Source organism: Zophobas morio, unplaced genomic scaffold, assembly GCF_036711695.1.
Source record: "Zophobas morio isolate AGI-343-1 ecotype UQ-CSIRO unplaced genomic scaffold, CSIRO_AGI_Zmor_V1 ptg000002l, whole genome shotgun sequence".
NCBI lineage: Eukaryota > Metazoa > Arthropoda > Insecta > Coleoptera > Tenebrionidae > Zophobas > Zophobas morio.
The window spans coordinates 17868651-17886021 of NW_026972107.1; the positions used below are offsets into that span (position 1 = coordinate 17868651).

The following is a 17371-nucleotide window of genomic DNA, read 5'->3' on the forward strand; positions in this document are numbered from 1 at the left end:
TTGACTTTCGCAATAATTCTATTTGTCAATTTTGACTCAGATAAGTTTTTAGTCTTCGCGATAAGATGAGGGTAAAACACGAACACTGAAAACGTTGATATGATCTTGATTTTTGGAGAATGCGGAAAAAATTCCCTTGCAGCAGCAAATCTCTACGAAAGAAGATATCCCGATAGGCGACATCCATCCGACCAAATTTTTAGATGTTTAGAAAAAACGTTAAGACAAAATTGGCCGAAAGCGGTGTGTAGTTGTTTCCGAATGTCGGTATGACCGAGAAGATCATCCAAGAATATTTATCATACGTGTTCGCGCAGAATGAAAATTAAAACAAGCGATAGTAATTCAATCCTGCCGAGCACTGTCGGGACGGGACCGCAGTCCAGGTGTATCAGGCGGCTAGGACGTGAGGTTTCCATGGCGGCGGTGTAAACAAACCGTCTAAAGCAGCCATGATTCGCTCTCTGTTCCCGGCTTTTATCAGCATTTCATCAGAAATAACATATTATGACACAAATTTCCAGAATTTTTTTTAAATATTGAAATTTACTATGTTGCTATGTCCAGTGTGTTTATAGACGTTGTAATTTTGGGGGGGCATGTGCCCTTGCGCCCCCCGACACCAGCCGCCCTGCATCAAACATGCGAAAACATGAAAACGGCAAGTCGCCCGATGGACTCGATTACTATACTTCCTTAGCTTACGCTCGGGAAGTAAAAGTGATGTTGTTTTCGGAACTTTTGACGACGCTGCTAAGAAAAACAAAGCTAGTATAAATGAAATTTTTTGTTAATATTTATCCATAGATACATTTTTTAAGCGTCTGTTAAATGTTTAGGAAAATTTATTGTATTTATAATTGTAACATCCTGTATAATATGTGAAATGTAAGATGTGGGGCCCCGAAGTAGAGTGTTTAGGGAAATTTCTCGGTGTCCCGGCGGCATAATCCCACAATGAATTGGGTAAACAAAACCTTTTAACATCATGTTCTATATCACAGTAGAGGGAGAGAGCACGTATTACATGAGAACGTTCCTCTGTTAGCAATAATTCAATTTGCGAAGAAAAAGAAGTAGGTACCTTTTATTTTCAATTACAATTTGGATAACACTATTCGAACTAGACCAGAAATAATACGTGATCTAGGTGTTGCCTTTGCGCAAGCAACGAAGTTTCTTGAAAACGATAGGTATTTTATATTACAGATCACTTTTATTCACTCAAGAATTACTCCCTTAAAACAGATTTGAGATGACTTCTTTATTGAAACGGCGTTTTGAGCATTCAGTGATACTGTTATTTAAAATTCTCAGAAGAACCCAAGATTGTCCAACTATCCTGGACAATATCTCCCTAAAGGTCAACAAAACTAATGAGGTGAAAAAAAAACCACCATCGCACGAAGGGCAAGTGCAACTGGTTTTCCTCTTGTGCAGATGCTTTCTAACTCAATGGGTATAGAAAATCATGTCGATATTTTTAATTGTACTTACGTATCCTTAACGCCATGTCAGAGAATGTTATAACTTATATAACATATGCAAATTCCAAATATAGAATTTCCAATTTTCTTGATAGTGCCTTCTGTGTCAGGGAATTGGGTTCTTTTTACCCGTTGGAAACAGTTCTCAATAATAATGATAATAATATTAATTATTATTATGACCTGAATGTTTACATTACCATGCATAACTGAAAATTGTGGTGATTTCACATAATGTTTCTAATCTGTTTAGTTGTTATACATAATAATCACTGGCAAGTTTAGTAGTTATGCATAATTCCTAATATATGTCTAGTTATTATACATATTAATGGATTTCGGAAATTAGTGGTACCTAACATATTCATATTACATATACCACGAGACCCATGTCATTTAATCCCTTGGTGAATCATGGAAGGATGAGAAATAATATCCTAGTCCTTCCACGACGTGAATAAACTTTCACACGCGAAATTAAATTACGTTGGTATACACCTCAGTCCCTTATTAATGTATTCATACCTATATGTATTTACTATTTAGTTAGTCATTTATTTATCACGAGAATAAACGACGATCTTAATACTAATTAAGGCTGTAAGGAGACGGAACGAGGTCATCTTCCCAACTTTTTTTTGACCAGAATCATAAACCTTTAATTGGATTTAGGTCGATCTGGATATCCAACCCAGCCTTGTCAGAAAAAGATGTATATGTTGGTTTATACTTACTTATTATCCAAAAACGTCACTGTAAAGTGCTATAATCGAAAAAAGATTGAACTTTTATTGAACTTCTAAACTCTATGGAAAAAAGTAGCTAATACAACTAACTGAAATTAATTGCTTACTTTATTCCGTTGGGAATAGTGGATGTACATTATTAAGTATTATGTATCAAAAACAAAGAGATACCTAATTGAATTTATACACTGTCTGGACAAATATACTATTAATATATCAGATCAATTGAAAAAGTCATCAAGTTGATTTTGTAAACATTTTGTATTGTATGTTTCCAACTATGATCTACAATAAACCTGAAATTTAATCAATAACAGCTGACAATGCGGAAATGTACACAACCAATATTGTTTGCACCTGTAATTTCAAGACTACCAGGTTGGCAAATGTCCACAAATATTTTGGGAATTTGGCATTAAAGAAGCACTTGAATTTGGCAAGTTTGGCTATAAAATTTTTAAAAATACCAATTTCTTCGACACAGTTGTTGTTTTCGAACTAGTCTTTAGTACATTCAACTTTACGAAATAAATTAACTACCGAGAAATCGAAAATTTACTGCACAGTGTACACAACATGAATTAATAAAAGATATGTGTTTTTCGCTACGTTTTCTTACTTGAAGACTTTTTCAGCTGAACACACGTTATGTTTAAAATTAATCAGTTAAAAAGATTTGTTGGGGGATGTTGGACAAATGTATTTTTGATGTTTCATATTTTATTTACTTTGAATGGTTCTAATTTGAAAAGGTTCAAATCCGCGCTGTCAACCCGAAATTGCGTAGCTAGTGTCATCTGTAATGCAAGTTCTGGCAACTTTATAAAATGTTCCATCGCAGACACACACTTCCCAGAAAAATCCCTGCATCATATGTTATCTGTCAAACAGTGCGCAGTGGCGTGCGCACGCATGTGACAACTGGCATTCGTAGTTTGTTTGAGGTAGTGTGGTTCAAACATGTTGGAGCGAAATCGTAATGTGTTGTGATATTGAACAGTTGGTTCTTATGAAATAATGTCAGAAATAAAACGTGCCCAGTTAATCCCATTAGGATCCCAAAAAGAGTCGGACAAGTCATCGAAGGAGCCCCGCAAAACCATCCGCATCTCGGTCGTCCTGCCAGAGTCCACCGAAGACACATGCCCGGAATACAACTATAAAGATGAACTTGCTGGTGCAAAGGTAACAAACAGAAAATGCCTACGAAGCCTCCTAACCTCAAGCCAGGAAGCGGCCCGTCTTGGCGCTGTCACACGCGTCAGACGCGGGTCCCTCCCCACGTGGGGCGCCGGCCGAGCCGCCAGGGCACAGCCCCAGACTCCTTAATTATGTAGCTACATTCGCGTCGCCATATTTGAAGGGTATGCATTACGAAAAAAAGGACTCGCTGGCCGGGGCCGGACTAGGAGTTTTGCGGCCCCCTGGGGCGCGCCTGCCGCCTCCCAGACCTAGATCGATGCGACCAGGCCAGGCCTAGGACAACGCGCTCCCGCGATTCCCAATAGCCCCATTTCGCTTCGCCCAGTTGCAATACCGATGGAACTAAGTCGCCTTCGCGTTGCAACACCTCGACTTTCATTTGTTCGGCATGTAATTGACGTTTTTCATTTAAGAATGTTGGCAGCCGTGTCCCGGTTTTATTTATCGGCTTTTTTCTTGCTTGCCATTCCTCAATCTGGTAATGCAGCCGCAGCCTCCCGTGATCTTTGCACGAATTCGCGCATTAACTTGGGCAGCCTTTGACCAAGGCTATTATGACCATTATGACCAACATTAATAACAAACTGCATCGTTTTCCCAATATTTTTAGTTCGTGCGGTTGGACACCCACCTATTTATAAACACCATTGTGAGCACTTATCATTCGACGCCGAAGAGCGATTAAATTGTGCAAAAACAATCGCTCATTTCTCACGCAATTTCTACGTTTTGCAAGTGAAAGATGCGAATACTTTAAATAAAAATCAATTTATAAACAAATGAATTAATATTTCAATAACAAAAGTTAAAAACTATCAGGAATATCGCGCGCAAATATCAGGAGCACAGAAAGTGGAGAAGATCTCAATAACAACGGTTGTGTTGGTTGAAGCGCGCAGAGTCTGTCGGCGCGATTTTCGTCCTTATGACTCTTCTGCCTAAGGAGTTTCATTCATGCTTATGGAACTTTGGAGATTCGGTTGGACTGTTTGATGTTGCCGTATTTTGTTGTCGGTTTTACTTTCCGTAATCGCGCGCATATTGTTTATTAATATTTCGCTGTTGAGCAGTGTGCGAAACGGAAATTGTGGTGGGGTCTCAAACCCAGGACTGGATTCAGATTAAATTGATAATAATTGTTTACCGGAATTTACTCACTATTTTCACACAGTGATTTGGTTTTTTAATATTTAGCTATGACGTGTTTCCATTTATTAGTTTATTTATTTTTGTTTCCGCACCGTATGCTGTGTTCATACGATAACCCAGACATTTAAAATGAAAGAAATGTCCTCGTCTGTCGTGGAAAGTATTTGGTAAAATATCGATTTATGTATGTCTACCACATTTTCATGATTTTGAATACATGATGCTTCTAAATTATTAATACATACTGGGGAGTCTTTTTCATTTAGATCCATTTCATGTTTTTGTGTGGATAGCGTGATATAGTTTTTGGACTTCCCATCTGTTAGTTCTATTGACATGCGTATACAAATAAAGCTGTATGTGTATATAGCGTTGCCACACACCAAAACATAACACTAACAGAAAAATTACCACACATGTCTTATATAGGGCGTCACAAATGATCCAAGTGAGCACTGATTTGTTCCGCCTCTTTCCAAGTGTGTTACTATAAGAGCAACGAAAGTTCAAATGTCATCATTATTATGAGATTATGGCAGTGGATATATGTATTAACCATATTAATTAAGTACATGGAAGCCCTCCCTCTACAACGTATCTATAAATGATTCTGGTATAGCTGCTTTCAAAATAAGAGAGTAAAACTACCTGAAAAACGAACTTCACTTTTAGGATATCATAATAGGGCCATAAGCTTAATCCATTATACCTGGTACAAGCTGTCAATCATTCCTAAAAGTCAGGTCAGTTTTCCAGGTAGTTTTACTCTCTTATTTTGAAAGCAGCTATATCAAAGGCAGCTTTGATGTGCCTATAAATGTGCTCCACTGTAACAACGAGGCGGCAAAATCATTAATGAAAGAAATACCAGAGCTTCTCTTTAAAAGAAAATATGTTTCATTCATTCAACCTGTAACATTTTCCATATTCTAAAATCATTGTTTCATAGGAGACACGAAAAAGTTTCTAAATTTTGGCGGTGTAACACTTTTCAAAGCATCATTATCTTCATATTGTGCTCCCATAATGTAATGGTTAAATTTTATTCCACATCAATTTCGCGGCATGTTGAACTTGAGGTTAAATCACGCAAAAATGAAGTTAAATATTTATAAAATCATTTCCTGGATTGGTGGACAGCCATGCGTTAAATTTATGACATTTAAAAACTATATGGTTATGTGAATTTGATCGTTGCCGACAATAAAAAAGTAAGAACCTATATCTGATTTCACTTGAATATAGGGTGAATGATTGCCATTGCGTAAATTTGCCAATTAGGTTATGTTAAGTTCTCAGATTCTAACAGCTGCCTTGCGTAAGCCCAATAATCGTGTGATAATTCTAACACGCCGTTTAGTTTCGAATTAGAAGCGTTACGTTGAAACTAGAATTTTAGGTATTGGAAATATAAATATAATTACAATTAACTGAATTGAGAAAACAATAATTGTGACTAAACGGTGTACATTTACACTTCGTTCGGATGACAAACTCCAAAGCTTTATGTTGCAGTTTTATTTTAATAAGTGTAGCCGATTATGAACAAAGCGTTGATCACAATAACACTTTTTTTGGACAGCTGTAACGTGTCTAAACGGTTTATACGTTACTTACAATATGTTTCCATATGGACTGGATCTGGTCTATGGAAGCTATAGACAAAACAGAATTAAGAACAGTTGAAAAATTCGCAAATGATCATTCGTATTATACATAATCCGACATTTTAAACAATGCATTTGAACTTTGAACCGACAAGTAGAATTATAAAATTAATATAAAAGTAATTGCAAATAATTTGTTGTTAACAGTTAGATTTTAATAAACCGTTTCCTATGGTATACCGAGTTATTAATACAGTAGGTGTATATATTTTTTGTCAGCATTGCAAGAACCCGTTGAAGCAGACACGACATAATAATTATGAGAGTCGTAGTCGTAGTAGTATGGACTTTTACCAAAATATTTTGAATAGCTCCAACTCAACAAAATAGGTCACCTCATGATTAAATACGTATTTTATTAATCACTCTATATACATTAGGGTGATTCAAAAAAAAAAATAATTTTTTTTTCGTGTCAAAGAGGTTCAAAAGTTTCTTTTCAACGTAAAAAAATACCAGTTAAAAGTTGAGCTCTTAATATTAATATTAAGACCGTCCGCATCGCGTTTTTCTATTTCCCATAAGAATAACATGGGAAAATTTTTGTTTGCACCTTCTGATTTTTATTGCTAGCCCGTCGTGTGTCGTGAAAAAAATTCAATCACATATTTTTATAGAGAATTGAACGCTCTACAAAAAGTGTCTCCTATGATTTTGCGAGAAACCTGACTATGATTTTTTAACCCACTGATGCTGAAAATGTTCGGAAAGAGTTTTACTGGCCTTATTATAGCATAAAATTATAAATAATTACTGTTTAAAAAACTAAATTTAAAATGTGTATAAATTTTTGTGGTGATTTATTCCAATAAGACCATCAAATTTATTGTAATGCATCAAAAACGTCAAAATTTGGATAAATTTAATTTTAGCCTAAAATAACTCTTCAACTATCAGGTTTCTCGCACAATCATAGGAGACACTTTTTGTAGAGCGTTCAATTCTCTATAAAAATATGTGATTGAATTTTTTTCACGACACACGACGGGCTAGCAATAAAAATCAGAAGGTGCAAACAAAAATTTTCCCATGTTATTCTTATGGGAAATAGAAAAACGCGATGCGGACGGTCTTAATATTAATATTAAGAGCTCAAATTTTAACTGGTATTTTTTTACGTTGAAAAGAAACTTTTGAACCTCTTTGCACGAAAAAAAAAATTTTTTTTTTTTTGAATCACCCTAATATACATAAACATAATGCAGATAAGTACTTAATTACTTACACGTGATTTGTTGAATCCACTTTATTGTAAAAACATGACATGATAAAAACAAAAACGATAGTTAGAAAGGTATACAATGTAAGTAAATTGTGAGAACCTTGAAATGAAAAGATTTTTGAATTTACCAAAATTTGATAATAATAAATTTTTCCTGTTAGTGCTTTTTAAATTTGTACGAGTTTTAAACTGACGGTGTGGCAATTGCGAGCCAACGCAGCGATACTTTTTTCCATTTTTTTTTTAATAAATTGCTTTCGCTATTGTGCAGTTCGTTGTATATTGGTGTCTTTATAGAAAGCAATGCGGTAGATTTAATGAGCCATCCCGAACAGTTTTATCTGCCATTATTGCATAAAATTCTGCGTGACTATATAGCCATAATTAACAGATGCACGTTATACTTCAAACATTATTTTCTTTTGTTTGCGAGAAATCTGTCTCGTTTGATGCTTCACACAATGTATATATTTGTTGAAACGTAAAAACTGCTTTAACTTTTGTAATACCGACTTGCAAATTACATTTTTTAGTCCTAAGTAGCAACGACATTAACAAAAGTGCTTTTGAAGATTTTTATAATTCTCCAGATGTATGAGATGTTTGCTTGTAGTGAAAAGGAAAATATTTTTTTATGAATCTGCTGAAATTCCATAATTGAATTTTCGTTAAGTGGATTTATTTTCTACGAAATAATTTTAATTCGATGCCATTCAAATGAAAGAGTGATTAATTAAAATACTTCTGCGTAACAACTTACGAAGTAAAATTAGATCGGACCAAGCATAATGATTAGTAACTGACCAAGTCTCTTTTTGGAGTAGCTTTAACAGTGTTGCTAATGAATTTAAAAATTCCAGCCCTGAGTTGTTGGTTCGGAATATAAAGCGCAGTCCTCACGTCTCGCAAAGCGACAGCCACGGTCTTCATTATTATACTGCTCTACAAAATTGCCGGACCACTATAAAATTACGAATACATGTCGTGTTACGAACAAAATGAAATTATGTTTGAAAAAAGCGGGCACGTGACGGTTCAAGCGACACTGAGTTGTCAATAAAATTGGAAAATGCTGAAATCTGTAAAAAATACACATTGTTGATAGATAAAATGTATACTGCGTGCACGTTTTCAGCATTTAAAAGAGTTGTGCGTAATTAACGCCAGGAAGGGAAATGTCGTTGTTAAAAATAAACCAGTAGCTCGGTTTTAATTTATTTTTAATTCACTGTTATGGTTTTTAACCAAGTGTCCTCGATTTCATCATTCTTAAAAACACGTTTTTCAAACTTATAATTTTAGTCTAACACTAAATATTTTAATTTTTTTAAATTTTTATTGACGATTCTGCAGTCTAGACGAAATATCTTACAGAAAACATTTTCCCAAATATTCATTTTTAGAATTTTGTTCTTGCGATTACAACAAATTACAGCAACTGTGTGTTAAGTAAATGTAAAATCAACAGCTTTTATTTTTCTTCAAAACTTTCACTAGTGCGACTAGTTCGCTATTTAAATTTATAAGCAAAATATGATCAGACCGATAACGTATATGTATGCTTGAATTTCGTGCGATAACGTCAAAACACTAAAAGTGTAAATCATGCGTTAAATTCATTAAATTTTACATTTTTGACGTTCACAGTTGGGATTGAGCGTATTTCTAGACACCTTTAAATTAACCTTTCACTTTTTTTTTTCTATATTTGTTTTTAAGTAGACCATGGTCGATCTAGGTTTTTGTGCATTTCTATTTCATTTACACATTTTGATCGAAATCATTGTTGTGATAATATTTATGGATTAATCGTCAGATGTTTCAGTTGATGATCGAGATTTAAATAAGTTTTTAGCAAACTATGAAAGTAGACAAAAAGGTATCAATCGTGTTACATAAAATATTATTTCCGTTGTGTTTGATGTGTGTCAAAATTATATAAAGAGTAGCAAACGATAAAAATTTCAAAATATATTTTACTTATCAGTAAAAAATGAATTTGCAGCAGTAGTTGTAAAATACCTATGAAGGAATAAATAATAGCTTTAAGTAAGGAGTTTTAGTACACTTTGGTTGATTAATCGAGGTCAACTAAAAATTATAAATGGTGAACAAAATTAATAATGTGTTATAAATAGGTAGTATATAGCATAAATAAAATACTATATGGTAACTTCAAAAAGTAGGACTTGACTTGGTCTATACTGTGACTGCATAAAGTACATTAGCTCCAAATTTTTAAATGGTACAAATATGTTAGGACCATTACATTAGAATTCATTGTATTAGTGCATACATGTGATTCAGTATTTTTTTTTTTTTGAGAAAAAAATGTAGATAATAACAGTCACATTGTAAGAAAAACAAATGGCGCATGAAGGGGTCAAACCCGTGATCTCTGCGTTGTTGGCATGACGTTCCAACACTTCCAACCAACTAAGCCAGTAACCGACTGTTCAATTTTTCTTTTATATCACTATGGATGCCTGGGGTAAAAAATAAAGGTGGATTCATAACCCATAAGTACACGAGTATGTTATTTTATAAAACTGTTTGAGGTGATGTCAGCATCATCATGTATCTTCTGACGTCACATGGTATTTCGAATAACATTTTACCTGCATACTTCCTTCCAAATTTGGTGTTTTTGTGTGTGAAAGTTGGCCAGGCAGAGGGTGGCGAAAAAACATGTGTACCATAAATATAGCTTGCTTCGTAGCCGATATTTGTTTGTCATTAAAACCGCTAAAATTCTTAATGAAATAGCATTACCCACAAAGTAAATGTTAATAAGCATAGTTAACAGTAATTAATGACCGTTACAGCTTGCTTCAGTTTGTGACATGTGTTATATAATAAGGTTATTATTAGTTTATCCCGGTTATAAGTAAAAAAAGTCAGCACCTGCTGCCGTCAAACCATAGGTGGTCACGGCCAATGATTTAGTACGAAACGACCTGCAGTTTAATAAATCAACAAATCGTAACAATAAAATGTCAGTCACCATTGAGGAATTGCTACAATGAGCAATAGTATTTGTTATATAAATAAACATTGCAGTTTACGTTGAGTTTAATTGTCTTTGTGTGGGGTAATTTGCCGCTTTAATTTTACGCCGGTGTATGTGTAACTTGATACGGCAGTCATTGTTTTATATGAAATATGAAAATACTAGATTGTTCTATTGTTGGCTTTATTACACTTCGTTCTAAAGTTGAGGAATAATAAAAGGTTTTTTTTATTTCTATAAATGGCATTTGTGCTTGAAGTGAGTGCATACCGAAGGAATCTTTCTCTTGGCCTTCTCCATGCCGCCCACGATCGCCATTAACCCATATAGAAAATCTGAATTGTCCATGAAGAAATAGTGCCCTAACTCCTATCTATCTCAAGTTATAATCCACTTCGAAAATTTTAAGTGAACTCTTCTTTGAGTTGGCGTCAAGATTGAATCATTGCCTAGTTGATAATTTTAAACGTTCATTTGGTAAAGATTGTTTAATTCTTAAAACCTTCCTCTTCGTAGAAATTGGGAAGATACAAGGAAACGGGAGGAGGTGCCCTAAATGGTTTAAACCGAGTAGATGAATTCGCGGATGACGATGACGTTAAGAGGATTGCCCGTCAGATGGAAGAAAAATATGTAAGCCTAGAAACAACTGCAAATTTTTGATAACTCATATTGAATTAATATCAGGGAACTGGTACTTCCTTAAACAAGAAGAAACGAAAGGGCAAAAAAGATGATTACGCCGATATCGGTATGGGGTATGATGAATCTGATTCATTCATCGATAATACGGACGGCTATGACGAAATGATACCTCAAAATGTAACAACGTTGCATGGAGGTTTTTACATCAACAGTGGAGCTCTAGAATTTAAAACTGATGATGAAGCAGATTCTGATTTATCTTCAAGTTCTTCAGAGGATGACGAAAACTCGCCGAAAACAACTAGTCGAAAGGTAGTTTCTAATTTAATTTTTTGGTTTGATTTTATTTTTATTTTTTCAGAGAGTCATTGAATCATCCGACGAGACTGACAGAGAAAACAAGACTGAGACTGTAGATAATGCAAATAATTTCGAGAAGGTAAGTTTTGTGTGTAATTTCATGATACTTTAAACTTATACAAATTTGGGTTTGATAGAAGCGGAAGTTGCAAAATGGTGGCAATGGAATGCAGCAATCCCTCAAGAAGAAGTTACTTGGTCAGAACAAGATCTACATCAAGAAGAGGCGGTTGTTGGATCCTCAGAAGAAAACAGTCAAGGAATTGTTAAGGGAAAAGCGGGAAGATCTGAATATGTCCGTTCCGGAAGAGCTCAATAACTCCACCGTCAATGAAGAAGGAAAAGAAAAGAAAACGATGTCCATATCAAGCGTCACTGATGTAATAGAATCTGTTGTTAAAGCGTCAACTGAAGATTCCAAACCAGTTGAAAGTAGTACAACTAAGGTTGTTGGTAAGTTCTCGTTTCGCATGTCAAGTGTAGATTTGATTTAATCATTTTTTTAGTTCATTCATCTTCTGATGGAGAATCTAGTCACGATAACGCAACAAATGCGACAAAAATAGAAGTGAAGTTACCTGAAAATTTATCTGGCGATATTTTAAGTGTAATTACGGCGATTAAGAATGCTGCTGAACATAGTAACCTAGATGGGAAAAATAGCTTTACGTCGGAAATTAATTTACTTATTTTAAGGTAAGTTGAAATACAGTGAAAAGTGGTGTTGCTTTAACAATTATATACTTCCCGTATTTGATAAATTTTTAAAAGATTTATTACACCAGCTATAAAGTAGTTTATGTAGTGCTGAGTTATGAGCTGTGGTGGCTCCATAAATATTTCAACCTACTTGATAGTGCACATATGAAGCTCACCGAAACAAATGTTTAACAATGGAAAGAACATAAATTGACATTGAGTAAGTTTCTTTTTTAGTAAGATAAATAATTCTTGTGAATTGTTATTTTACTTTGAGTCATAAATTCTTCATTTCATCCATTGTAGATGAAACAAACTGGTTCCTGAGTTTCAGAGACTGCTTGAAAGTGGGTTTTTGTACTTCACTTTCCCTCACTTTTTTGTGATAAAACTATCAAAATGGTGACTCTTATATTAATTGTAATTTTTTCTCTTTATAAAAGTTGCAATAACGGTTATTACTATTACTAATTAGTGTTCCGTTTGTTCGTCGTCAGTTGGTAATTGTTTTCTGTGAATTCTTGGAAATGAAAAGCAATTATTGCGCAACAAAAACTGATAAACTACTGCTAGCACTTGTCCATCATCCTTTAAAATATTCCACTATTCATAATTGTACATTAAATAACAAAAATAATTGTAATTCTTATGTGTTCTATTTTTTTACAGATTGGAACGAAAATCTAAATGTCTTGGTAAACCTTCAAAAATGAAAGTTTATGAACATTTATCAGTCTTATTGAAGTGCAAGACTGAAACTTTGATAAGACGTGCAAAAACTCTAGTATTAGATGACGAACAAAAGAAACTAAAATCTCTATTATCAGGGTAAGAGGTTATGTTGAGGTACCACCATGTCTAATAATTTTGTTTTATAGTTTACAATCAGAAATCAATAAAATTATGCCGAGTTTGCTAGAAAGTTACGAGAAAGAAAGTCAACGTATCCTGCAAAAGAAGTAAGTGTAAGTCTACTTTAACTTACGTTATTCTAATTATGTGATCTTAACAGGTTTTCACAAGAGAGTGTTGAAAATGAAGAAAATAAGTGTTTAAGGATGCCTAAGCGGCGCTTCCAATGGAACGACGTAACAAAGTAAGTTGTCAAAGCTTGTTTCGATATTGTGTGACTTTGGTTTGTTTTAGGAAACAATTGAAGGATATTCTGATGTTAAAGAAACGCTGCCTCCTGCTGGAAGGGAAGAGCAAAGATGTTTTGGACACTCAGATGACCACATTCCTCAAAACGGAAATTCAAGTGTTATGGCCAGAAGGTTGGATGTCTATGAATGCCCTAAACAAGATCTACACTATGTACGCCGACCCGAAAAGAATTCTCAGTAATGGTTCTACTACAGCTGCTCCTGTCACTTCACAGCCCAAGAGTGCAACTTCAACCTCTACTACTACTACAACTGTGAAGAATCTTCCACAAAGCTTTAATAATAGCAACTTGTCGATAACACCTATAGTGGCCGCTGCAAAAAGTGACAGTAATAGTAATAAAGTTCATAGTGTAACAAACGAAGTGAGTGTTAGTAAAACTTGTAATGAAACTAGTATAAATTTATCACTGAAGTCACTGCCAGAAACGTCGCAACCATGTGATATTAGTCCGGCATCGCCAAAAAAGGAAGTGGAAGTTAAACTAAAAGTGAAATCCCCCAGTGAACTCCTTAAACCTCCAGTGAGCAACCACGTGAACAAGAAAGACTCACCAATCAGTTTAATTAGTGACGATAGTGTAATTATTTTAGACGGTACGGCTAGAAACGATCGGTTTAGTCCAAATAAAGACAAATTTCACGCGAAAAGTGACGATAACTACTGCCAAGTGATAGACTTATCTGACAAAAATGACTTTAAAGTGAAGCCTGAGCAGAAGACACACCCTAAAAGGGAGAAAACAATCAGCCCGATGATGCCCGAGCAAATGAGCCACGTGGCGAAACATCACGACTTGAGTATTACACCGAGTTATCCGAAAGTCGAACCCCCCAAATCAAAAGCGAGCGATGATATCCAAAAGGTCATGGAAAACTTGAAAAATCTTCAGAAGATGTCTTCACCGAAAAAGTGCGTCGATCCTTCGCCCACGAGTTCCGCCGTTTCGGTGATAGCCGTTAACAAAAGTTTCGCGCCTAAATCGGTCCATAGTGAATCCAGTAGTACTATGCAGAGATACGACTACAACAAAACTGAATACAATACGTCGTTCCAGGACGAATTTCAGAAACAGTTGTTTAGTTGCCTCAACCACTACCAACAAGGTTCCAACAAGAACTACAATAGGTCTATTGGATTTGTATTTTTTGAGATTTATTTTTTTAACTTTTGTAGTGTTAGTAGGTATCCGCACATCAGCAGCGGGTCGACTGTGGGATCTGGTGATAAGTATTTTCAGGTAAATTTTTGATTAGTTACAATTAGGTGCTTCATTTATTTATGAACACACTCGTTATTTGCGCGATTAATTTCTCTTTTTTAGAATTCTAATAATAATTATACACAGAATTCCAATGGTCACAAAAGTAGCACTTCTGCGCAACAATCAGGTAAACTTAATTGTATTGTGACGTCTTTTCTTTTTTTATGTCATTACTGTTTTTGTCCATCAGGTACTTATAACATATTGGATGATATGTTGTTTGCTAATATACTCACTCAGTATGGATTGTCAAAAGAAGGTATGAGGTGTGCAAATATTTAATTGATTTGGTGTTGATCTGGATCAGGCACAAATAAGTTGTGTTACAGTTGTTTGAATTTATTTTCTGTAGTTAAAAGTATATGTGCCTGATTTAATAGCTTTGAGAATGTGAAATGATGGTGATAGTAGCGTAACAGTAACATCAAGTGTGGCTAACTCTAAAAAAAAAAAAAATTGTATATAGTTTTAATGGGAAAACTCTGGAATAAATAGGAAATTGCCACATTAATTGCTAGTTAACTGTTGGTAATGGTGTTGTTTTTGTTTTTGTAAATATAATAATTTATCCGCGTGAAAAAATTATTGAATAACTTACATTTTAACTAGTGGTTAAAATCAAGCTTAATGACAAGTTGAATAGTGTACAACAGGATATTGAAAAGTTTTATCAATCACTTATGTCATGAGAGATAAAAAGAGTGCCAAGTATTTTTATTTACCGAAATTATTGTTTTATTTAAAAATAAAAAAAATAGTTGAAGTGGTAACTGAAGAACAACGAGCTCTCCAGCATGCCATTAAATTTGGTTTTGCCTCACATTTTCAGTAATAAACAGATATTAAATAAAACTTGAAACACCAGGGGTATTATAGAAATGTTAATTCATTTTATTAATGTTTTTGATTATATAACAAGTAATTTGGATTGAAGTCTAGCAGCCATTATTATATGATGCAATGAATATTACTAATTTGATATTGGCTAGAGTTCCATGGAGCTGTTGCAGTCTTTTGTATTTAATTATTTTTTTACCAGAATTTAAAATAAAACTTTCGTCTATAATTTCCTCAGTTAGTTTATACCAATTCTGGGTAACAGGGATAGAGAAATAGTTGTTCCGAATATTTATTTTCTGTAGTGCCATATTTTGTTTTCCAGTATGGAGATTTCATGAACAGATAGTTACGAAGTTCGTTAAATTAAAAAAGTTTTGCTTATTTATGGTTGCTAATAATGTTTAAAATTTTTGGAAACATGTTCAGCAGATTCTAAAATAATTCTAAATCATGTTGCCAAATAAAAATTCAATTATTAATCTTTGGTTATGTAATTTCACGGATAACCAATAGTGTTTCAGTAAAATTTTCCTGTTCTTAAAAATATAAAATAATGTAACGTTTGTAAGGAACAGAATTTATTACCCTTTAAATGTTTTTTATTAAGAGCGTTACAATAACTAAAATTTTGTTTGAAATAATCGAATTCGTACGGTTACATTTTCTTAATATCCTATTTTCTCAAAAAGCAAAAACAAAGAATTAATTTAGTCACACTAAAACGTAGCTTTTTCCGGGGTCCTTATTTCTTTCCTTTTTAAATAAATCTGGATGTTCTCATAAAATAGCAAGTCATTTTGTGTTTATTTTTAAATATTAACAGCATTGGTAAGTGGACCTTTGAAACTTTATTAATAGACCTGTTGTTTTCGCAGTTTATTATTGTTAAAAAATGAGGGTTAATTCTTAGGTAAGTTGAGATGTTCACTTAGACACTTAATGCAAATCATTATCCTGGAAGGTAGAAATGGTATAATTTTAGATTGGGCGTTGGGAATTATGGATCCATTTCTTTAAAATATAATTTCGGATAAGTAAAATTGCCGACTTATGAGTCCAATTGCTATTATAACATTTCTAAATCAGAAAATATAGTCAAATTCACTAATACACTTGCAAGATTATAAAATTCACGAAAGTGTTGGTAATGCGAACGTACAAAACATTTTATTTTTAAAGTTGTTCCCCGGTCAGTGATAAGTTTTAACTAGTATTCTATGTGGCCAATTTCGGTGTTGAAACTCATTGTTTCCCTGTTTGCATCCTTGAATTTCCAAATGCTAGTTTCATTTTTGTTTTATACTTACTGTAACTAAACCTGTACTGATCTTCTCCGTAGATCTTAGTTTCCTGTCCAATTCTTGATTTTGAGTTGGAGTTAGAACCAACTAAAGCCAAGTAATTGTACGAGTAGATCAAGAGGATTAGGTTTTCTCTCTTTTATGCTTTTATTTGCACTCCTTTGCCTTCTGAAATTGCCTGATACTATTGTTAATAAATTCTTATTTCAGCCGCAGCACCAAATCTCAACAGAAATAGCTAGAGGAAGTTGTAACTTAATTTTGAAGATAATGTATTGTACTGCCAACTTTTATAAAGTTTTTTTTTCTTCATTTTGTAGAAAGATTTATGGATTCATTCCTTGTAATTATTAATTTTGTAATTTATTTTTACTGTAAATTTGTAATAAATTGTGATTTCTGAAATATATTTTTTACCATGGAGCACGAGTTTTCATAAGGATTTTTTCACAACTTCTTTCGTCTGTGTTATTGATATTGATCGCCACTTTGAATGTTGTGTCTATAATATAATATTTATGGTCATATAAAGTACTAGTTTATGGTCAACTGAATAACAGTGACCACCCTTGGTTAACAGTGTCATCAAAGCAATAAAATATATGGCCAATCTT

General features: G+C 33.9%; 1 protein-coding gene across 4 annotated transcripts; it reads left to right on the plus strand.

Moving 5' to 3' along the window:
* Nucleotides 1-3136: 3136 nt before the first annotated feature.
* LOC135129388 (yemanuclein) lies at nt 3137-17178 on the plus strand. 4 transcript variants are annotated; one of them, XM_064056541.1, is made up of 14 exons: nt 3137-3418; nt 11001-11117; nt 11172-11441; nt 11491-11568; nt 11627-11942; nt 11996-12185; nt 12858-13016; nt 13067-13147; nt 13201-13284; nt 13335-14480; nt 14529-14592; nt 14677-14743; nt 14807-14875; nt 16968-17178. In XM_064056541.1, the coding sequence occupies exons 1-14, from the start codon at nt 3251-3253 to the stop codon at nt 16997-16999; spliced, it is 2841 nt and encodes a 946-aa protein (XP_063912611.1). In that variant the 5' UTR covers nt 3137-3250; the 3' UTR covers nt 17000-17178. The 4 variants fall into 4 exon arrangements, with proteins under 4 accessions (XP_063912611.1, XP_063912614.1, XP_063912621.1 ...); XM_064056544.1 differs by having other exon boundaries at nt 14535-14592; XM_064056551.1 differs by having other exon boundaries at nt 14538-14592.
* The last annotated feature ends 193 nt before the right edge of the window (nt 17179-17371 follow it).

Bases quoted from the DNA above. Each gene is read 5' to 3' on its own strand.
- LOC135129388 (XM_064056541.1), top strand. From the start codon at position 3,251: ATGTCAGAAATAAAACGTGCCCAGTTAATCCCATTAGGATCCCAAAAA. The intron at 11,442-11,490 runs GTAGTTTCTAAT...TTATTTTTTCAG, and splicing joins CGAAAACAACTAGTCGAAAG to AGAGTCATTGAATCATCCGA. The intron at 13,017-13,066 runs GTAAGAGGTTAT...TTTGTTTTATAG, and splicing joins CTAAAATCTCTATTATCAGG to TTTACAATCAGAAATCAATA.